This window comes from Pollachius pollachius (genome assembly GCF_949987615.1).
Source record: "Pollachius pollachius genome assembly, chromosome: 14".
Lineage (NCBI taxonomy): Eukaryota > Metazoa > Chordata > Actinopteri > Gadiformes > Gadidae > Pollachius > Pollachius pollachius.
Window position 1 is genome coordinate 11,296,951 of NC_136947.1, and position 23,076 is coordinate 11,320,026.

Below are 23,076 nucleotides of genomic sequence, written 5' to 3' on the forward strand. Positions count from 1 at the left end.
TTGTCAGAATGCACCAGAATGCTTAGTTTGTATGTGAAAATCACAAAAAAATCTTCGGGGTAAGGAAGCCACCAGACCCCCCTAGAGGGGTTTTGGTTTACAAACTTTTAGCCCCCCCTAAAATAAAATTCACCAGCCGCCACTGACGGTTCAGCTCCGAAGCAGAGACGCTGGGTCGGCTGTTAGCTTCAAGTGGAGCAGGCTAACGGAGCGCTAGCCCTCAGCCCCCTTAGACCATTGTTGGTGCTAGTGGTGAGCATAGCTGCCTTCACACAGCGTTGGTGGTATAGCGGTGAGCATAGCTCACACAGAGTTGGTGATATCGTCGTGAGCATAGCTGCCTTCACACAGCGTTGGTGGTATAACGGTGAGGATAGCTGCCTTTACACAGAGTTGTTGATATTTTTGTGAGCATATACTTCTAAACACAGCGTTGGTGGTATAGTGGTGAGCATAGCTGCCTTCCAAGCAGTTGACCCGGGTTCGATTCCCGGCCAACGCATTACATTTTAGTCATGGTTGGTTTAATTACTGCTTCACTTATCTTTGTACTAGCATAAATACTGTTCTAGTGTATCATCTTTGTACTTGTATAAATACCGTTCTATTGTTTTATATGTGTAATATTATAAATACTGTTGTAGTATATCATCTGTGTACTAGTATAAATACTGTTCTGATGAATTATCTGTGTACTATTATAAATACTGTTGTAGTGATCTGTCTACTAGTATAAATACTGTTTATACTAGTAGTATAAATACATCACATCATGTAATTCTCTATTTGTACCTAAACATCCTAATTCGGTACCTAACGCATTTGAAGCTACTGGTTGGCTGCAGGTTTAAAGTTACTGGGCAGTATGTATACTACCACGTGGTTTCCGTAGTGTAGTGGTTATCACGTTCGCCTCACACGCGAAAGGTCCCCGGTTCGAAACCGGGCGGAAACACTTTTTTAATTTCCTTTTAAATATTAATGCGATTGAAGTACCTTAATTATATTATGCTTCCGTTCACTAGTTATGTGCCTTCAATAATTTCTATTCTGCACGCTTAAGCCCACCCTCACGTACTTGATTTGTGTTGTAATTAGTAATTAGTATTATTAAGTGGTCCATTAATGTGTCACCCACACATGAAAAGCGATGTGAAGCTTTATACCAGAACAGTGAGACCAGTTGTTCAGTGGGTCTGCTGGTCCAGTTGTTCAGTGGGTCTGCTGGTCCAGACCTCCCCTGGGTCCCAGCCTCTGTAATCCCCTTGGATGTGTTGTGATGAGGAGGAGGATGAAGGTAAGTCTGTAAGCCTCCCGTCTCCTGACAGACCGCACAGTAAAGACCACAGGGTGAAGACCACAGTAGCGCTACCAGAGACCCACCAACCCAAGGTAAGGTCTGAATGTAGTCCTGGACCTGGGAGGGTGGGAGACCGGGGGGTCTGGGGGGGAGGGGTGGTTCTGGTTCTTCTCAGCGCCCGTCTAGCATGGCAACTTATTAATGAACATATTTTCAATGGTCAATGTCATGTGAAATATTTGTGGCTATCTACATTTTTGTTCAGCCCAATATATTCTATAATCCATCAATTGATTCTGCAGTGTTTGGGTTTTTATATTTTGGCTGGGTATCAACCTGCACTATGTTTAAAGCTTATGATGAAGCTACCTCACTAGCGGCTAGTGATGTAGCTTCATCACTAACCTGTAGTGGCTAGTGATGCAGCTACACCACTAGCCCTGTTGTTTTGGGGGTTGGAGGAGAACATATTGATATATTGAGCAGAGGTTGTGTATTGATAATGGCGGGCGTGTCAGGAGTAGTGCTGCTGTAGAGAAGATACAGCTCAAGTTGAATGTGGATCCATCTGGAGCTCAGCCTAATAAAGTACTGTGGTGAAACTAAGATAATGTGGAGGATGATCGTTTCTGATCAGACTACAGAGCAGCTGGAGTGATGGAGAGCATTTTGCTCAGACCGAGAAGCTTTAAAACCGGAAACCAAAGGAGAGAAGTCCTTATCATACACCAACAGACACATTAATAGTCCCAGAGTCTCTGGCCGGGACAATCATAATCCAAGATAATCTGATTATTAAACCTCAGCCTTGATTACAGTAAACGGATTTGACAAGTTGCGCCGGCTGCAATAACACTTATTAAAGTAAACACTATTCTTACCGTATCATAATCAAACTGGGAATACATTCTGATGAAGGCCAAATAATGTGGTTCTCACTTTGTTCACTGCTTTCTAGTGGCTCTTGACACTTGTGTCTGATTCCATGTTTATTAATATAATAATCCATACATCTCTTAGCGAGGTATACGGAAGTTTGCAGGAAAAAAAACGTGTTCTTCAGCCAATGGCGGTTCTCAGAACAAAGTAATTATTTGAGAATTTCTTTTGAAGGGTAAATATGTGTATGAAAAACAAATTAATATTGAATAATTTAATATAATCACCACGGCCATCTGACCTCTAACTAACGGATCTCCGGTCATCAGGGAAACCTTCCTCAGTCTGATCTCCTCCTTCAGTCCAGACGGAGATAAGGGTGAGTCAAATTATTCAGATGTTCCCCTACATTTCACTTTTACATTTAGGGCATTTAGCAGACGCTTTTATCCAAAGCGACTTACTATACGTTTGACAGAAGAAAGCGAAACAACAATACATCTCTGTCAGTACAGTGAGGATGTTTATAGAACCAAGTGCCAAGCACTCACAATCACTAGGTTAACCCTTTCCCCATATACAACAAAGATAGCTCTGATAAGATGCTACACAACTTAGGACCATAACTAAGTACGACATATAATAAATGCGTACATTAAGTGCCAGGACGTACAACATACAACAAGGTGGAGGGGTGGGTGGGGGTAACTGAACAGATGAGTCTTTGATGTGTGTATCAGATGTTTTTTACATTTCTTTTGGTAGTGAACTGCAGTGGTGTAATGTGTCTGAATGACTCAGATGTCCTATATTATTGTAACGTGTCTTTTTTCACCGATAAGCAGAGCAGAGATGAGCCAGGCGTCATGGCCGCTCTCCCCCAGACCAGCAGTTCTGATACCCCCCAGACCAGGAGGTCTGACACCCCGAGACCAGAAGGTCTGACACCCCCAGACCAGGAGGTCTGACACCCCTAGACCAGAAGGTCTGACACCCTCAGACCGGGAGGTCTGACACCCCCAGACTGGGTAGCCCTCCCTGCAGGGGTTTCAACCACTTACCGGGTTCTAGCAGCGAAGTCTGCACAACAGGAACCTGCATGCCACGGAGGGGCTAGAAAGCATGAGGAAGGATCGCAACGTCTCAGTCCCCTGAGAAAAGCACAACAAACAGGTTCAAGGCAAACCGGGACCATTCAAACCAAAGGAGAGGAGGCTGTTTGGAGAAATGGCTCCAAAACCCACTCAGGAGTGCAGGGCAGTGAGGTCTTCAGCATCCTGGCACCACCAAACCAACAATGTGAACCAGCTGGAGCCGACGTCCTCGTGTCCATGGGAGTGACGCCTGGAACCCCGCCTCAGCGGGACTCACAGGCCCAGGGACATGCCCAGCGCGGCCCCCACACCTGACTCATGGGTGGCCTGCATTCAGGGGTCCAGGACCACCTCAGTCCAGGGGAGACCAGACCCATTGTAGGGACTGGGGAGACCAGACCAAGTGGAGACCAGACACAGGAGGGCAGGGGAGACCAGACCCACTGTAAGGACCAGGGAGTATTGAATCCAGGAGGGTGAGGGTCTGAACATGGAGGAACCGGCCATCAGAAGAAAACAGTTGGAGATGTATTGAAGGGTTAAAAAAGTATAAATATATGTTCAATAAATATTTAAATAAAGGTCATTGCTTTTTGCCTCTTATTTCCTACAATTCAGTATGCTAATGTGACATCACCCAGTGACATCACTCTGTGACATCACTCTGTCTAACTCTGTGACATCACTGTCCTCTCTTCAGGAACCAAGCAGAATGTCTAACTCTGCACATGAAGGGGAGGAGCTACCAGTCAACCATACGGGTCAGACTAACCTATCACTAACCAGTTATAATCAGACCAGTTCAGGTCAGACAGTAGTCACTTAGCAGTAGTAATCCTACCAGTTTTGGTCAGACTAACCCTCACTAACCGACCCGTGGGTCAGACTAACCCTCACTAACCGACCCGTGGGTAAGGCTAACCCTCATTAACCGTACTGTGGGTCAGACTAACCCTCACCAACCAGCCGTGTGTCAGACTAACCCTCACTAACCGACCCGTGGGTCAGACTAACCCTCACTAACCGACCCGTGGGACAGGCTAACCCTCATTAACCGTACTGTGGGTCAGACTAACCCTCATTAACCGTACCGTGGGTCAGACTAACCCTCACCAACCAGCCGTGTGTCAGACTAACCCTCACTAACCGACCCGTGGGTCAGACTAACCCTCACTAACCGTACTGTGGGTCAGATTAACCCTCACTAACCAGCGGTGGGTCAGATTAACCCTCACTAACCGGCGGTGGGTCAGAATATCCCTCACTAACCGGCGGTGGGTCAGAATATCCCTCACTAACCGGCGGTGGGTCAGAATATCCCTCACTAACCGGCGGTGGGTCAGAATATCCCTCACTAACCGGCGGTGGGTCAGAATATCCCTCACTAACCGTACTGTGGGTCAGACTAACCTCGCTGTAGGTCAGACTAACCCTCCCTAACGTTCTGTGGGTCAGACTAACCCTCAATAACCGACCCGTGGGTCAGCAGGTCCTAAGGGCGTGATCAACGACTGGAGGCGGTTCAGACTGGATCTGGCCGAGCAGCCAGTCAGGAGAGAGCTGCTGAGACAGATGAGCAGGGAGGAGGGGCCGGAGAGACCCGGCCGCAAGGTCCACACACACACACACACACACACACACACACACACACACACACACACACACACACACACACACACACACACACACACACACACACACACACACACACACACACACACACACACACACCTTTACAATACACACACACCTATACAATACACACACACACACCTATACACACACACACAAACCAATACAATACACAAACCAACAGACACTGTGTGTGTATGTTTGCTAACAGATGAGTGTGTGTGTGTGTGCGTGCTAGCAGATATGTGTGTGTGTATGCTGCATGCTAACAGATGAGTGTATGTTTGTGCGTGCTTACAGATATGTTTGTGTGTTACGTGCTAACAGATGAGCGTGTGTGTGTGTGCGTGTGTGTGCTGCGTGCTTACAGATGAGTGTGTGTGTGTGTGTGCTGCATGCTTACAGATGAGTGTGTGTGGGTGCTACGCGCTAACAGATGAGTGTGTGTGTGTGCTACGTGCTAACAGATGAGCGTGTGTGCGTGTGTGTGCTGCATGCTTACAGATGAGTGTGTGTGTGTGTGTGTGTGCGCTACGTGCTAACAGATGAGTGTGTGTGTGCTACGTGCTAACAGATGAGTGTGTGTGTGCTTCCAGATGAGTGTTCAGGAGTGTGAGCTGGTGCAGCAGCAGTGTGAGCGCGGCCTGCGCCGCTACCGGCGGCAGTGCATGCAGGAGATGCACCAGCGGCTGAGCTTCGGGCCCACCTTCACTGTCGTGCTGGAGCTGCTCAGCGGGGAGCACTTCCTGGAGGTGGTGGAGCAGGAGCCGCGCGCCCTGGTGGTCGTCCACATCTACCAGCCCGGGGCCACAGGTCAGAGGTCACAGCAGCACTTTACAGAACTCACTGTGATCAGAGTGGGTTCCACCTTACTGTGATCAGAGTGGGTTCCACCTCAGTGATCAGAGTGGGTTCCACCTCACAGTCATCAGAGTGGGTTCCACCTTACTGTGATCAGAGTGGGTTCCACCTCAGTGATCAGAGTGGGTTCCACCTTACTGTGATCAGAGTGGGTTCCACCTCACAGTCATCAGAGTGGGTTCCACCTCACAGTCATCAGAGTGGGTTCCACCTCACAGTCATCAGAGTTGGTTCCACCTCAGTCATCAGAGTGGGTTCCACCTCACAGTCATCAGAGTGGGTTCCACCTCAGTCATCAGAGTGGGTTCCACCTCACTGTGATCGGAGTGGGTTCCACCTCAGTCATCAGAGTGGGTTCAACCTCACAGTCATCAGAGTGGGTTCCACCTCACTGTGATCGGAGTGGGTTCCACCTCAGTGATCAGAGTGGTTTCTACCTCACAGTCATCAGAGTGGGTTCCACCTCACTGTGATCAGAGTGGGTTCCACCTCAGTGATCAGAGTGGGTTCCGCCTCAGTGATCAGAGTGGGTTCCGCCTCAGTGATCAGAGTGGGTTCCGCCTCAGTGATCAGAGTGGGTTCCACCTCAGTCATCAGAGTGGGTTCCACCTCACAGTCATCAGAGTGGGTTCCACCGCACTGTGATCAGAGTGGGTTCCACCTCACAGTCATCAGAGTGGGTTCCACCTCTCAGTGATCAGAGTGGGTTCCACCTCAGTCATCAGAGTGGGTTCCACCTCAGTCATCAGAGTGGGTTCCACCTCAGTGATCAGAGTGGGTTCCACCTCACAGTGGTTCTTTTACAGCTTGCTGACATCATTTAATGACTAAATACAATAGTTTGCCATGATGAATATATGACATATATATGTTTTATATTCCACTAGGACACCCGAGACCACACAGGGTTCTGCGGAGGGGCTCAGACTAACTCTCTCTTCCGCCTGTCTCCTCCTTCTGTCTCCACCTCCTTCTCTTCCTCTTGTCTGCTCCTCCTGTCTCCTCCTCCTTCCAGGCTGTGAGGAGATGAACTCCTCTCTGGACTGCCTGGCGTCAGAATACCCCAGCGTCAAGTTCTGTCGAATCGACGCTGTGGCAACCGGAGCCATAGAACGCTTCTCCTCCGACGTCAGTCAAATGCTAGTACTAGTACTGACCCTATAACCCTCTAGTACTGACCCTATAACTAGTACTGACCCTATAACCCTCTAGTACTGACCCTAGAACTAGTACTGACCCTATAACCCTCTAGTACTGACCCTATAACCCTCTAGTAGTGACCCTATAACCCTCTAGTACTGACCCTATAACTAGTACTGACCCTATAACTAGTACTGACCCTATAACCCTCTAGTACTGACCCTATAACTAGTACTGACCCTATAACCCTCTAGTAGTGACCCAATAACTAGTACTGACCCTATAACTAGTACTGACCCTATAACTAGTACTGACCCTATAGCCCTCTAGTACTGACCCTATAACACTCTGGTACTGACCCTATAACTAGTACTGACCCTATAACTAGTACTGACCCTATAACCCTCTAGTACTGACCCTATAACCCTCTAGTACTGCCCCAGGTGCATAGTAAGGGTTAACTAGAACTAGTCCTCTGCCCAGGTGCATAGTAAGAGTTAACTAGAATTATAACTAATCCTCTGATCCAAGTGCATAGTAAGGGTTAACTGTAACTATAACTAGTCTTCTGCCCAGGTGTACAGTAAGGGTTAACCATAACTAGTCCTCTGCCCGGTGCATAGTAAGGGTTAACCATAACTAGTCCTCTGCCCAGGTGTATAGTAAGGGTTAACCATAACTAGTCCTCTGCCCAGGTGCATAGTAAGGTTTAACTAACTAGTCCTCTGCTAGGTGCATAGTAAGGGTTAACCATAACTAGTCCTCTGCCCAGGTGCATAGTAAGGGTTAACCATAACTAGTCCTCTGCCCAGGTGCATAGTAAGGGTTAACCATAACTAGTCCTCTGCCCAGGTGCATAGGAAGGGTTAACCATAACTAGTCCTCTGCCCAGGTGCTGCCCGCCCTGCTGGTGTACCGGGCCGGGGAGCTGCTGGGGAACTTCCTGTCCGTCACCAAACATTTCAACCAGGAGTTCTTCGCCTCCGACGTGGAGGCGCTCCTCAACCAGTACGGACTGCTGCCCGAGAAGGAGAACCCGGCCAGCCCCGGGGAGGAGGGGGAGGAAGAGGAGGAGGAGGAGGAGGAGCAGATAGAGTAGAGGAGGAGGAGGGGGAGGAGCAGATAGAGGAGGAGAGATGGGAGGTCTCCTCATAACTGGTCAAGGACCAGTTAGAATAGAGGATCACTGGTCCTGTTAGAGTGGTCCACACACAGTAGGACGAGCTGAGGCAAAACACACACACACACACACACACACACACACACACACACACACACACACACACACACACACACACACACACACAGAAGAATCAGATCATTTATCACAATCAGTCGTTAGCTTGCTCATTCTTTACAGTTTATAACCTGACTGAAATCTTCCAATAAAGTTTCACAAAATTGTGTTTTCTGCTCTCATGTTTTGTGTTTATCTATTCTGTAAGTCTATGGTATTATATATATAATATTATATATATATTTAAGATGTATATGAAAGGTGTATACATTAAAGGTGTTCCCTGAATACTATCATGTTACTCTAAAAGACACACATTGTGATCCCTCTGTGACAAAAACAAATACTTTAATTGTTAATACATTCATAATCTCTAAACATTAGTTTCGGGCTTCAGAACGCTTCATTAGTTATCGGTGATATTCATCCATTTGGAGTTCTAGTAAGCTGCTGTAAAAATCTCAGCCGACGTAAGCTAGGCTAATCAGACTTTAGCATTCCTGAGGAACGCTGTGACCGTTCAGACACAACAATATCTCCTATAATGATCCATCATTTGACTTTTAATAACTGAACAATCAGTACAACAAATCATACGACCTCGTCATGAACGCCTCTTCATGCACACCACGCATGCGTAGGATAGCTGTTGTTCCCTTGCGCAAGCGCGGTGCGCTCTGTGATAAACGCCTCTCCTCAGTCCTCCTCCGTGATTTTGTGATTTAAACTCTTTATTCGGACTAATGATTTAAACTCTTTATTCGGACTGACTTCGACCAGGGGCGGTAGCAGGCAGGATGCAGGAGGACGCGCGCTATCTCAAGCGGTAAAACATCAGTAATGACCTCACTGTTTATTACTGTTAAACCCACAGGAGGAGGTGTGGTTAACGGGTTCATTCATGTGGACATCAGGTGATAGTGATAATCAAGATACAGGGCGAAATGTGGCTCAGGAAGGACTCTAAGGTACAGCGGGTTGGCTGGTAACCAGAAGGTTGCTAGTTCGATCCCCGGCTCCTCCTAGCGGAGTGTCGAGGTGTCCCTGAGCGAGACGCCTCACCCTAATGCTTCTGACCAGCTGGCTGTCGCCCTGAGGGGCTGACACCGTCGGTGTGTGTGAATATGTGTATGAACGGGTTAATGTGTGTATGAATGGGTGAATGTGAGGCAGTACCAGTAAAGCGCTTTACGGGCCACTGGTCAGTAAAGCAGGGTATGAATGCAGTTCGTTTACCATTTACACCAGTTTCGCTCCTAGCGTTTAGATGATCTCATGACGTCATCGCACTACATCAAAAGGTAAACATCCATGTGTGTGATGATGTCATGACATCTTCATACTAAATCGATGTTTACCTTTAGATGTAGTGTGATGTCATGACGTCATCACACTCGTCACAACATTATTATAATACATCTAGATGTATGATGTCATCATATCATTATAATACATCTGTGATAATGATGTGATCACTAATTATAGTACAGATTGTAAGACAGATCCCCCTCTCCTCCACCTCCTCCTCCTCCTCCTGTAGGAAGGTGCGTGCTGGCAGTCTAGACGTCCACCCCACGGAGAAGGCCCTGGTGGTGCAGTATGAGGTTGAGGCCTCCATCCTGGGGGAGGGAGGAGACCCCATGCTGGGGGAGCGCAAGGAGGGCCAGAAGATGTAAGTGCACCTCCTCCTCCTCCTCCTCTCATATCTGCATCTTGCTACAGAAGCTAAACTGAACTCTCTCCTCCTTATCCTTTACTCTTCCTCTCCCCTCTCCTCTCCTCTCTCCTATCTTCTATCTCCTCTCCCCCCCAGTATCCGGGTGAAGAGCCTCTCCCCCAGTACTGACGTGGGGGCGTTGGCCAGGAAGGTGGTGGAGGAGTGCCGCCTCATCCCGCTGTCCCGCCTCCCCCAGGTGGAGCACCTCCTGCACTACCTGCAGAGCAGGAGGCCCGCCGAGGGCAAAGGTCAGGGTGTGTGTTTGTGTTTGTGTGTGTGTGTGTGTGTGTGTGTCTGTCTGTGTGTGTTATAAAGTGTGTGTGTGTGTGTGTGTGTCTGTCTGTCTGTGTTATAATGTGTGTGTGTGTGTGTGTCTGTCTGTGTGTTATAATGTGTGTGTGTGTGTGTTCCAGTGGACCAGAGCAGTCAGCTGCTCAGACCCAGGGAGCTGACTCCGTTCGAGGGCCTGGAGGTGAAGCAAACACACACACACACACACACACACACACACACACACACACACACACACACACACACACACACACACACACACTAATCAGTTACACCTTCTAGAAGACTTGTGCGTGTTGTGCGTCGTGTGTGATTTGAGTAATGTGTGTGTGTGTTGTGCGTGTTGTGTCTGGGTGTTGTGTGCTGCAGGTGGGGGAGGAGGCCTCCATCTCCCAGGTGGAGCGCTACGTTGAGCTCCTCTACGAAGGACTTCCTGAGAAGATCAGAGGCTCCGCCCTGCTGCTGCAGCTGGCCCGTAACCCTGACAACCTGGAGGAGCTGCTGCACAACGGTACGCTAGCCTGTTAGCTCCACCAGCATGTCTTTAGCACAGCTCCACTAGCAAAGCTGCTAGTGAAGCGGTGTTAGCTTCACTAGCAGTTATGTAGCACAACGCTAGTCTGTTAGCTTCACTAGCATGTCTGTAGCATCCATTATGGTTGGTAAACTTGGTTAAACTGTGTGTGTTCGTGTGCGTGTGCGTGTGTGTGTGTGTAGAGACGGCTCTGGGGGCTCTGGCCCGGGTTCTCAGGGAGGACTGGAAGCAGAGTGTGGAGCTGTCCACCATCATCATCTACGTCTTCTTCTGCTTCTCCAGGTACCCACTGCTGGGATGGGTTTTGTGTTGTGAGGTGTGTCTGTGTGTGTGTCCGTGTGTAGTTTCTCCCAGTTCCAGGCGAGGGTGTCCGACTGTAGGGTGTTGTGTTGTGATGTTGTACATCTGTTGTGTGTAGTTTCTCCCAGTTCCAGGCGGTGGTGTCCCACTATAAGGTGTTGTGTTGTGATGTTGTGCGTCTGTTGTGTGTAGTTTCTCCCAGTTCCAGGCGGTGGTGTGCCACTATAAGGTGTTGTGTTGTGATGTTGTGCGTCTGTTGTGTGTAGTTTCTCCCAGTTCCAGGCAGTGGTGTCCCACTATAAGGTGTTGTGATGTTGTGCGTCTGTGTGTAGTTTCTCCCAGTTCCAGGCGGTGGTGTGCCACTATAAGGTGTTGTGTTGTGATGTTGTGCGTCTGTGTGTAGTTTCTCCCAGTTCCAGGCGGTGGTGTCCCACTATAAGGTGTTGTGTTGTGATGTTGTGCGTCTGTGTGTAGTTTCTCCCAGTTCCAGGCGGTGGTGTCCCACTATAAGGTGTTGTGTTGTGATGTTGTGCGTCTGTGTGTAGTTTCTCCCAGTTCCAGGCGGTGGTGTCCCACTATAAGGTGGGCGCTCTCTGCATGGCGGTGGTGGAACATGAGCTGAGGAGACACGACCTCTGGAAGGAGGAGCTCAGCAAGAAGAACAAGGCCTATATCCTCCAGTACTGCATCATATATATCATATACATTATATACATTATATATCCTAATACTACTATATCCTCCAGTTCTGCATCATATATATCATATACATTATATACATTATATTCCCTAATCCTACTATATCCTCCAGTACTGCATCATATATATTATATACATTATATATCCTAATACTACTATATCCTCCAGTACTACATCATCTTCATTATATACCCTAATACTACTATAACCTCCAGTACTACATTATATACCCTAATACTACTATAACCTCCAGTACTACATCCTCTACATTATATACATTATATACCCTAATACTACTATAACCTCCAGTACTACATTGTCAGTGTGCGTGTGTCTCCAGTGTGTGTCTGTACTGTGTGTCTCTAGTGTGTGTGTTTGTCTGTAGTGGGTGTCTGTAGTGTGTAGCTTCAGTGTGTGTCTGTAGTTTGTGTGTCTGTAGTGTGTGTCTCCAGTGTGTGTCTGTAGTGTGTGTGTCTTCAGTGTGTGTCTGTAATGTGTGTGTGTCTCCAGTGTGTGTCTGTAATGTGTGTGTGTCTCTAGTGTCTGTAGTGTGTGTGTCTCCGGTGTGTTTCTCCATTGTGTGTCTCCGGTGTGCGTTCCCTAACTGCCCGTACGCGAGGCGGTCCCGGAGCAGGGCTCCCTGAGGCGGGACCAGGAGAAGGCGGTCAGGAAATACCGCAGCCTGCTGGCCAAGCAGGAGCAGCTGCTCAGAGGTACCTAGTCTGGAGCACCTAGCCCCCTGCAGCTAGCCTGGAGCACCTAGCCCCCTGCAGTTAGCCTGGAGCACCTAGCCCCCTGCAGCTAGCCTGGATCACCTAGCCCCCTGCAGCTAGCCTGGAGCACCTAGCCCCCTGCAGTTAGCCTGGAGCACCTAGCCGCCTGTAGCTAGCCTGGAGCACCTAGCCCCCTGCAGCTAGCCTGGAGAACCTAGCCCCCTGCAGCTAGCCTGGAGCACCTAGCCCCCTGCAGCTAGAACTACAAACACAATTTAGCAGTAAATTTCTCTCCCTCTCCCTCCCTCTCCCTCCCCCCTATTCCCCAGTGTCTCTCTACCTGCTCCTGAACCTGGCTGAGGACACTCGTACGGAGCTGAAGATGAGGAATAAGAACATGGTGGGTCTCTTGGTCCGGGTCCTGGACCGCGAGGACCCCGAGCTGCTGGTCCTGGTGCTCTCCTTCCTCAAGAAGCTCTCCATCTTCCTGGAGAACAAGAACGACATGGTGAGGAGAACCAGGGAAATACCAGGCTCTGTACCACGTATAGAAACCTCTGAGGAACTACGGGACCTCTAAGGACCCCTGAGGAACCACCAGAATCAGAACCATGTGTTGGAGTTCTCCTTCCTGCGTATCCAAGCTGTCTCTCACTCTCCTGCTTCTGATTGTCAGGCCGAGGTGGATACTGTGCAGCGATTGGCTCGCTTCGTGCCGTGTGACCACAAGGACCTGCTGAACCTGACGCTCCGTCTCCTCCTCAACCTCTCTTTCGACTCAGGCCTCCGGACCAAGATGGTGGAGGCCGGCCTGCTGCCCAAACTCACCGCCCTGCTAGGTACCTAGCACGCTGGATAGTTAGCCCAAACTCAGCTCCCTGCCAGGTACCTAGCACGCTGGATAGTCAGCCCAAACTCAGCTCCCTGCTAGGTACCTTGCATGGTGGCTAGTTAGCCCGGACTCTTCTCCCTGCTAGGTACCTAGCACGCAGGCTGGTTAGCCTAAATTCACCGCCCTGCTAGGTAACTAGCACGCTGGCTAGATAGCCAAGACTCTCCTCCCTGCCAGTTACCTAGCACGCTGGCTAGTTAGCCCAAACTCAGCTCTGTGCTAGGTACCTAGCGTGCTTGATAGTGAACATAGTGAACTCAACAGGCGCTGCTACTGGTTAATGTTGTTTTTTTTTGGTTGCCTAGGCGACGCCACCCACCGGCAGGTGGCCATGTGGATCCTGTACCACATCAGTGTGGACGACCGGTCGAGGTCCCTGTTCGCCTACACAGACTGCATTCCCCAGGTAGACCAACCCCCAGCTAGACCAGACCCCCCAGGTAGACCAGACCCCCCAGTTTGACCCCCCAGGTAGACCAGACCCCAAGGTAGACCTCCCCAGGTATACCAGAACCCCTAGTTAGACCAGACCCCCAGGTAGACCACCCCCCAGGTAGACCAGACCCCCTAGGTAGAACAGACCCCCCCCAGTTAGACCACCCCCCAGGTAGACCACACCCCCCAGGTAGACCTGACCCCCAGGTAGACCACACCCCCCAGGTAGACCAGACCCCCAAGTAGACCAGACCCCCTGTTCTCACCTACTGGTCCCACTGGTCCAGACCCACTATCTAAGATGTGTGTGTGTGTGTGTGTGTGTGTGTGTGTGTGTGTGTGTGTGTGTGTGTGTGTGTGTGTGTGTGTGTGTGTGTGTGTGTGTGTGTGTGTGTGTGTGTGTGTGCAGCTGCTCCAAATGCTGTATGACCATGGAGAGGAGAAGATGGACATTGAGCTCATCTCCTTCTGCATCAACCTGGCAGCCAGCAAGAAGAACGCCCAGATCATGTGTGAAGGTACTCACCCAACACTAACTAACCACTCACCCCAACACTAACTAACCACTCACATAACCACTCACCTAACCACTAACCAACCACTCACCCCCAACACTAACCTACCACTCATCCCCAACACTAACTAACCACTCAGCCCCAACACTAACTAACCACTAGCTAACCACTCACCCCAACAATAACCAACCAATCAACCCAAACACTAATCTAACTAACCACTCAACCCTTACACTAATCTAACTAACAACTCACCCCAACACTAACTAACCACTCACCTCCAACACTAACCTCACTAACCCCTAACACAAACCTTACTAACCACTCACCTCTAACACTAATCGAACTAACCCCTCAACCCTCACCCCATCACTAATCAACCATTCACCCCAACACTAACTAACCACTCACCCCTAACACTAACCTTACTAACCACTCACCCCAACACTTACCAACCACTCACTACTACTACTACCACTCTTCGTCCCCTATGGACACAAGGCTTCATGAGCACTCTCCATTCCGCTCGGTCCCTGGCAGCATGTGGGGCCTCTCCCCATGACAGGTTCATCTGTTTCAGCTCTTGCGTCACAGTTCTGTGCCAGGTGGTTTTTGGCCTCCCAGGTTTTCTTTTGCCTGGTGGTGTCCATCTTAAGGCGACCTTTGTGATGCGGTCCTGCTCCCTCCTCAACACATGTCCTAGCCATCTCAGGCGTCTGTGCGTAATCTCCTTGGTGATGCTCCGGCTTCCCTTTTTTTTGGAGATCTTATTAGGCCAAAAGATTTGGCATATTCGTCGGAGGCATCCATTATGGAACACTTTCATTCTCCTCATGTCTGTTTTGACAACCTGCCAGCTCTCTGAACCGTACAGCAGAACAGACTTTACATTGCTGTTGAATAGGAGCATCTTCGTTTTAAGGCTGTATTGTTTTGATCTCCAGATGGGACAGAGTTGGGAGAAGACACCCTGAGCCTTTCCCAGCCTTGCTTTGATGTCTTTGATGCCCCGCTGTCCTTGCTGATAAGACTGCCCAGATAGGTAAAATCTTCCACAAACTCAAGTGGTCCCTCATTAACAAGGATGGGTGCTGTGGGGATGGAGTTGACACACATCACTTGTGTTTTGGAAGTGTTGATACTGAGCCCAACTTGTCTGGCAAAGTTGTTCAGCCTATCAGTTTTAGTCTGTATGTTGTACTGGTTGGTTGATAGGAAAGCAAGATCATCAGTGAAGTCAAGATCTTCCAGTTGGGAGAACAGAGTCCACTGGATGCCTCTGGGTCTGTCTGCTGTGGTGTTGGTTGTGATCCAGTCTATGGCGACCAGGAAGAGGATAGGGGAGATTATACTCCCCTGTCTCACTCCGGACTGCACGGAAAACCACTCAGAGAGGTCATTTCCCATGATGACACTACACTCAAAATGTTCATAGAATGTTTTTATGATTGAGATGATCTTTGATGGTATTCCATCGGAGTGCAGTATCTTCCAGAGGATGTTTCGGTGGACACTGTCAAAAGCCTCCCTGAAGTCCCCAAAGTTGATGAAGGGGGAGTGTTCCATTCCAAGCACTGTTCTATGATGTTACGCAGAGCAAAGATTTGGTACATACATCCTCTTCCCTTTCTGAAGCCTGCTTGCTCCTGTCTAATCCAGGTCTCAATGGCTGTCTCCATCCAGTTAAGAAGGACTCTGCAGAACACCTTGCTTGGAGCAGATAGAAGGGTAATTCCACGCCAGTTGTCGCAGTTCTTAGTGTTGCCTTTCTTGGGAACTTTGACAATAATACCTTTGGACCAGTCTTCAGGGATGGTGTCACTGTTCCAAATGTTTTGGAATAGGTCCGTCAGCACTCGTGTTGATGTTTGGATGTTGGCCTTGAGCATCTCAGCATGAATAGCATCTATGCCACATGCCTTGCCACTCCTCAGGGTTTGGATGGGAGCTTTACCTTCGGCAGAGTCAGGGGGGTTAGTGTTGATTTCCAGGGTATCCTCTGTTGTTGTGATGTTGGCTTGTTGAACTGGCTCAGTGAGGTTGAGTACTTCCTGGAAGTGTTGAACGTAGTTTGGTTTGTACATTTGCCACAGAGTCGCTTTGTGATTTTGTACACTGTGCCCAGGTTTCCATAGGCTGCAGCTTTCTCGCCTTTACTTGCCAGGTGTTCAACAAAGACCCTTTTGTCTCTCCTAGCACTCCTCTTCACCGCTCTGTCCTTGTTTTTATAGGACATCTTGGTTTTCTCGAGGAGTCGTTGAGACTTGGTGTTCAGCATCTTTGCCTTCAGCTGCTTCCTCTCATCAACTTTCTGCCAAGTATTAGCTGATATCAATTCTTTGGCCCCTTTCTGTTTGAAGCCCAGGACCTTTTGTGCTGTTTCGGAGTATATGGTCTTGATAGTGTTCCATTTGCTGTTTATGGTGGGTTCTTCTTCCATTTCAGAGGAAGCCTCTGGCGTGCTGAAGCGGTTTCTGAGTTCCAACACAAACTCTTTGTTTTTCTTTGGATACTGGAGTTTTGCAATGTCCAGTTTCTTCTGCCGTTTTTTTTTTGGGATTGACTTCTTCAACTTGAGTTTAATGGTGGCAGTGATCAGGTGGTGGTCGCTATAGGTATCTGCCCCCCGGTAAGCTCTAACATCTTGCAGTGACCTGCGCCATTTACCATTAATGATGATGTGGTCGATTTGGTTAATTGTCCTACCATCAGGTGCCATGTGAGCTTATGGATGTTCTTGTGGGGGAAGATGGTACCGCTGATGACCAGGTGGTTGTTGAAATCAACAAGGCGTTCACCATTGTTGTTCCTTTCGCCACATCCATGCCTGCCCATTGCCCTCTCGTTGTTGGAATTGTCGGTTCCCACTTTGGCATTCATGTCACCAGTAAGGAGAAGAACGTTGTGTTGGGGTACCCTTGAAACCACCATTTGCAGTTGTTCATTCCAGTCTTCTTTGACCTCCTCCTCAGCCTCGTTGGCTGGTGCATAGCACTGTAAGATGGTGAGTTTACAGTACTTTGAGTTGAGGCGTCCTCGGATCAGCCTTTCACTTACTGGTTCCCCCTCCAGCAAGGCTTTGGCCTTCTCCTTGGAGATTAAGATGGCTACACCATGTGTGTGGATGTTCTTGTGGCCAGAATGGAGGATGACAGACCCATCATGGAGGACTTGACGGCGGTCCAGTGAATCACACTCATCCCCAGGATGTCCAGGCGGTACCTTTTCCTTTCACTAAGGACTTGTGCTGTCTTGGTGGTCTCAAACATGGTTTGGCCGTTCCGTGCTCCAATGCAGATCTTGGTTTTAGGCCCTAGTAGGCCCTCTTTCGCACTCCTGACTTCCTTTCAGCTTAAATCAGAAGTGGTCATACTGCCACTCAAAGTGTTTGGGTGGCTGGGGTCTACAATGGGCCTGATATCAATAGGATTTCTCATTTTAGTTTCTGTAACAATAGGTTTTTTTTACGGGGTGGCGTTGTTAGCGCCACGCCCAACCCCCAACCTGGAGGACCAGGTGCTGCCTTTTGTCTCACTCCTCACCCAGGACCAGTCTGGTATGATTGAACCTGCCAGGAGCCGTAGGCTCCCTCCAGCATAGCTCTCAGGATCATAGAAGCACGCAAGCCTCTCCACCATGGCAAGGTCACAGCACGCGGAGAGGGCTACCCTAACCAATCACTCACCCCAACACTACCTAACCACTCACCCCGAACACTAACCTTACTAACATCTCACCCCTAAAACTAACTAACCAACCACTTACCTCAACACTAACTTACCACTCACCTCTAGCACTTACCTTACTAAACTCACCCCTAACACTAACCGTACTAACCACTCACCCCTAACACCATCTAACTAACACCTCAGCCCTAACACTAATCTATCTAACCACTCACCCCCAACACAAACCTAACTAACCTTTCACCCCAGACACTAACTAACCACTCACCTCTAACACTAACCACTCACCCCTGACACTAACCTAACTAACCACTCACCCCCAACATTAACTAATCACTCACCCCTAACACAAATCTAACCAAGCACTCAACCCTGACACTAATCTAACTAACCACTCACCCCCAACATTAACTAATCACTCACCCCTAACACAAATCTAACCAGGCACTCAACCCTGACACTAATCTAACTAACCACTCGCCCCCATCACTAATCTAACCACTCACCCCCAACACTGACCTTACCCTAACCTATCCGCTGATGGTGTTTCCTTATCCAGGCAACGGGCTGAAGATGGTGATGAAGAGGGCTCTGAAGATGAAGGACTGCCTCCTGATGAAGATGATCAGAAACATCTCCCAGCACGACGGACCCACCAAGGCCCTGTTCATAGTCAGTCTGTTATAGTCCTATAACCAACCCGTCCTATAACAAACCCGTCCTCTAACCAACCCGTCCTATAACCAACCCGTTCTTTAGTCCTATAACCAAGCCGTCCTATAACCAACCCGTTCTACAGGCAACTGAGACACTGTTCATAGTTAGTCTGTTATAGTGCTATAACCAACCTGTCCTTTAACCAACCTGTCCTTTAAACAACCCCTTCTATTACCAACCCGTCCTATAACCTACCTGTTCTATAGTCCTATAACCAACCCGTCCTTTAACCAACCTGTTCTAAAGTCCTATAACCAACCTGTCCTATAACCAACCCGTTCTACAGTTCCAAACCCAACCTGTCCCATAACCAACCCATCCTATAGCCCACCCGTTCTACAGTTCCATAACCAACCCGCCCTATAACCTACCCCTCCTTTAACCAACCCGTTCTACAGTCCTAGAACGGGGTTGTTGGTTAGCTGGGCTAACCCGGTCTACCTTGTTAACCAACCGGTTGTTTAGCTAGCTGACCCGGTCCACCTCGTTAACCAACCCGTTGGTTAGCTAGCTGAGCTAAGCTGATTATATAACCAACCCGTTGTTTAGCTAGCTGACCCTGTCCACCTCATTAACCAACCCGTTGTTTAGCTAGCTTACCCGGTCCACCTCTTTAACCAACCCGTTGGTTAGCTAGCTGAGCTAACCCTTTGGTTATAGAACCAAAGGGTTGGTTAAAGAGCCGGTCCACCTCTTTAACCAACCCGTTGGTTAGCTAACTGACCCGGTCCACCTTGTTAACCAACCTGTCTGACAGGACTACGTGGGCGACCTGGCGGCCCAGATGGCGGCGGAGGAGGAGGAGGAGTTTGTTGTGGAATGCGTCGGAACGCTGGGCAACCTGACGGTCCCGGAGCTGGACTGGGAGCTGGTCCTCAGAGAGTACAACCTGGTGCCCTACCTCAAGGACCACCTTAAACCAGGTGAGACCCCGAACAGGTGAGACCTAGAGACCACCTGACCAGGTGAGACCCCAACCAGGTGAGACCTAGAGACCACCTGACCAGGTGAGACCTAGAGACCCCCTGACTAGGTGGACCCCAACCAGGTGAGACCTAGAGACCACCTGACCAGGTGAGACCTAGGACCATTTGAGACCACGGACCAGGTGAGACCTAAAGATCAGGTAAGACCCCTGGACCAGAGGAGACCTGGAGAACCTCCAGCCCTCAGCAGGGGTCCTGATGGTTCTGGTCCTGATCTCCTCTAGGCTCTGCGGAGGACGACCTGATCCTGGAGGTTGTGATCCTGGTCGGGACCGTCTCCATGGACGACGCCTGCGCCGCCATGTTGGCTAAATCCGGCATCATCCCCGCCCTCATAGAGCTGCTAAACGGTATGCTAACCCTGCTAGCAGTAGCCCTCATGGAGCTGCTAAACGGTATGCTAACCCTGCTAGCAGTAGCCCTCATAGAGCTGCTAAACCTCTCTCCTGTTGTGCTGATGTTGTGTTGTACTGATGATGTGTTGTGTTGTTTTGATGTTGTGTTGTTGTGCTGATGCTGTGTTGTGGTGTTGTGTCCTGCAGCCCAGCAGGAGGACGATGAGTTTGTGTGTCAGATCATCTACGTCTTCTACCAGATGGTTTTCCACCAGGCGACGCGGGACGTTATCATCAAGGACACCCGTATCCTCAGGGGGCGGGGCCTGGACCTCGGGGGCGGGGGGGGCTTGATCTCAGTGGGAGGGTCCTGGGCCTCAGGGGGAGGGGCCTGGACCTCAGGGGGAGGGGCCTGGAGGGTGGACCACAGGGAGAGGGGCTTGGACCTCAGGGGGAGGGGCTTGGACCTCAGGGGGAGGGGCTTGGACCTCTGGGGGAGGGGCCTGGAGGGTGGACCACAGGGGGAGGGGCCTAGAGGCTGACTGGCTGTTTCCCAAAGTGAATTGCCTAGCGTTTGTAGGATCAAAGTTTGGAACGACTTGCTAGTGTGGAAGCGCTTATGCTTCCGCTTTTTAATACTGCTACAGTGGTAAATATTTTAATTGTTGAAATTGTTATTGGCGACAGTAGTTTGTTTAAACACCAGCTACTTACATATTAAAACAAATCAATCCATGCAAAATATAGCCTATCATTACGTTGCAAAAAAATAAGCAAGCAATACGGCACAAAATATTTCTGAAAACGTTCTAAAACTTCACTTGTGTAAAGCAATGTGAATTGCTTTCCAGACGCAATTTGTAAATACCCGGTGCAGCGTTTCAACGCAGAGGATTGTGGGTATTTTTACTTGTTGAGGATCCATCGATGCATCCTTGAAAAATCTCGGAATTCTCAAAAATAAAGGACGCGAAAAGGCCGCGAATTTTCGAGCGTTTCTCAACATTGGAACAGTGCTTCTCGGCGTTCTAGGACGTAGCGTCCTTAAAATGGCGGCCGTTGAGTATGCTTCCTTCACTTTGGGAAACAGCCTCTGTTCTCTGGTAGCAGAGCCTCTTCAACGAGGGCCCGCCTACCAGAGGGAGGACTACCGCGCACTCTGATCTCACTCTTAACACTCTGCTCAGAGTTCAGAGTGAGATCAGAGTGAGATCAGAGTGCGCGGTGGGCGTCCCCAGGGACTGTAGTGTTTTAGGTGAGAGAGCTTGATGATTGGTCAGAAGTGTTTCCTTGACCCCACCCCTCAGAGGCGCCGGCCTATCTGATCGATCTGATGCACGACAAGAACACGGAGATCAGGAAGGTGTGCGACAACACCCTGGACATCATCGCTGTGAGTGTACACACACACACACACACACACACACACACACACACACCACAGCTCCCCAGACACCCCCAGCGGTGCTGACCCCCCCCTGCAAACCCCCAGGAGTATGATGAGGAGTGGGGCCGCAAAATCCAGTCTGAGAAGTTCCGTTTCCATAACAACCAGTGGCTGGACATGGTGGAGAGTCGCCAGGCGGAGGAGGGCGAGGCCTATCTCTATGACAACGACAACGACCGCACAGACCTCTTCTACAGCGCTGGTCTGTAACTCCTCCTCTAACTCCTCCTGGTGTTTAACTCCTCCTCCTCTAACTCTCTCTCCTCTAACTCCTCCTCCTCTAACTCTCTCTCCTCTAACTCCTCCTCCTTTAAATCCTGGTTCTGTGTCTACATGGTATCACTCCTGGTTTGACTCCTGGTTCTGTGTCTAGATGGTACCACTCCTGGTTCGACTCCTGGTTCTGTGTCTAGATGGTACCACTCCTGGTTTGACTCCTGGTTCTGTGTCTAGATGGTACCACTCCTGGTTTGACTCCTGGTTCTGTGTCTAGATGGTATCACTCCTGGTTTGACTCCTGGTTCTGTGTCTAGATGGTATCACTCCTGGTGACGGCTCTATCAGTCCCGATTTCTACAACGACCTCCAGTCCCAGAACGGAGAGGATCCTCCTGCAGGGTGAGTCACAGCCTGACCTCTGACCTCCTCCTGCAAAGTGAGTCACAGCCTGAGGTCAGAGGTCATACACGTGGTTCCTGATTGGTCTGTAGGGTCTATGTTAGATCAGGTCCTAGATCAGCCTGATAGGTCTGTAGGGGAACTAGGACTCCAGGGACGCGCTAACGAGTGTCTCGTCCAATAGGATCACAGGGAGATGTTAAAGAGTGTCTCGTCCAATAGGACCCAAGGGAGGTGTTAACGAGTTGGTCTCGTCCAATAGGACCACAGGGACGTGTTAACGAGTGTCTCGTCCAATGGGACAACAGGGAGGTGTTAACGAGTGTCTCGTCCAATAGGAACTACCGGGATGTGTTCGACCAGACCAGCTCGTCTCCAGGGCGACCGGTGACTGCCTACGGCTTCAGACCAGACGAAGAACCCCGATACCAGTACACATAGAAACCAGCACACATAGAACCAGTACACATAGACATACTCACACAGAAACCAGTACTCACAGGGACCAGTACACATAGAGACCAGTACACAGACATACTCACATAGAAACCAGGACACATATTAATACACACACTGGATAGTAGAACACACACTGCCCTTGAATCCTGGATAACTCAAGTTGTGTTTTCATTCTTTCTGTGCACTATATCTCTGTGTTATTATCCCCGTCGTATCGTCTGAATGCCAGCATGTTATTTATAGATCTGCACTATGAGCATAGCATGCAGTCGTCTGCTAATGAACGTTGTTTCATGTGGATATCTTTATAGTTTAGATCGACTTCATTCGATTCTGCGCTGTTTGGGGCTTCACAATATAATAAATATTCCATGTTTCATTTGTCGAGTGGTTCATGTATTTTATTCAATCCTAGCTAGTGGTGTGCTGCATGGAATGCATCTGCTTCTTAGATCACGCTATTAGCTTAGCTTATATTGGTTAGCTTGCATTGCTAGCAAGCTAGTTGTACTAGCTATGGGCTCGTCCCTCTTATACACACCAGTAGATCTACATTATGGGCTGGGCCCGTACACAACATAATTAAAC

General features: G+C 49.3%; 2 protein-coding genes across 2 annotated transcripts; both read left to right on the forward strand.

The window, feature by feature from the left end:
• Nucleotides 1–1,269: 1,269 nt before the first annotated feature.
• Nucleotides 1,270–8,005, forward strand: pdca (phosducin a; the record flags this gene model as incomplete). The annotated part of the gene is made up of 6 exons (XM_079750343.1): nt 1,270–1,392; nt 3,974–4,034; nt 4,763–4,884; nt 5,502–5,718; nt 6,782–6,894; nt 7,799–8,005. The coding sequence occupies 6 exons, from the start codon at nt 1,270–1,272 to the stop codon at nt 8,003–8,005; spliced, it is 843 nt and encodes a 280-aa protein (XP_079606469.1).
• An 816-nt stretch (nt 8,006–8,821) lies between these two features.
• On the forward strand, nt 8,822–22,834 carry LOC307085435 (kinesin-associated protein 3-like). The gene is made up of 20 exons (XM_079750229.1): nt 8,822–8,969; nt 9,684–9,815; nt 9,957–10,108; nt 10,274–10,332; nt 10,521–10,662; nt 10,869–10,968; nt 11,532–11,656; nt 12,300–12,398; nt 12,728–12,906; nt 13,075–13,237; nt 13,596–13,696; nt 14,135–14,243; nt 18,486–18,598; nt 19,401–19,566; nt 19,854–19,979; nt 20,172–20,270; nt 21,272–21,357; nt 21,457–21,613; nt 21,945–22,029; nt 22,368–22,834. The coding sequence occupies exons 1-20, from the start codon at nt 8,941–8,943 to the stop codon at nt 22,468–22,470; spliced, it is 2,325 nt and encodes a 774-aa protein (XP_079606355.1). The 5' UTR covers nt 8,822–8,940; the 3' UTR covers nt 22,471–22,834.
• Nucleotides 22,835–23,076: the final 242 nt, after the last annotated feature.

Coding starts and splice junctions, on each gene's coding strand:
- LOC307085435 (XM_079750229.1), top strand. CDS start 8,941: ATGCAGGAGGACGCGCGCTATCTCAAGCG. Junction 14,244..18,485: donor CGCCCAGATCATGTGTGAAG/GTACTCACCCAA, acceptor TTCCTTATCCAG/GCAACGGGCTGAAGATGGTG. Junction 19,980..20,171: donor CCTCATAGAGCTGCTAAACG/GTATGCTAACCC, acceptor TGTGTCCTGCAG/CCCAGCAGGAGGACGATGAG.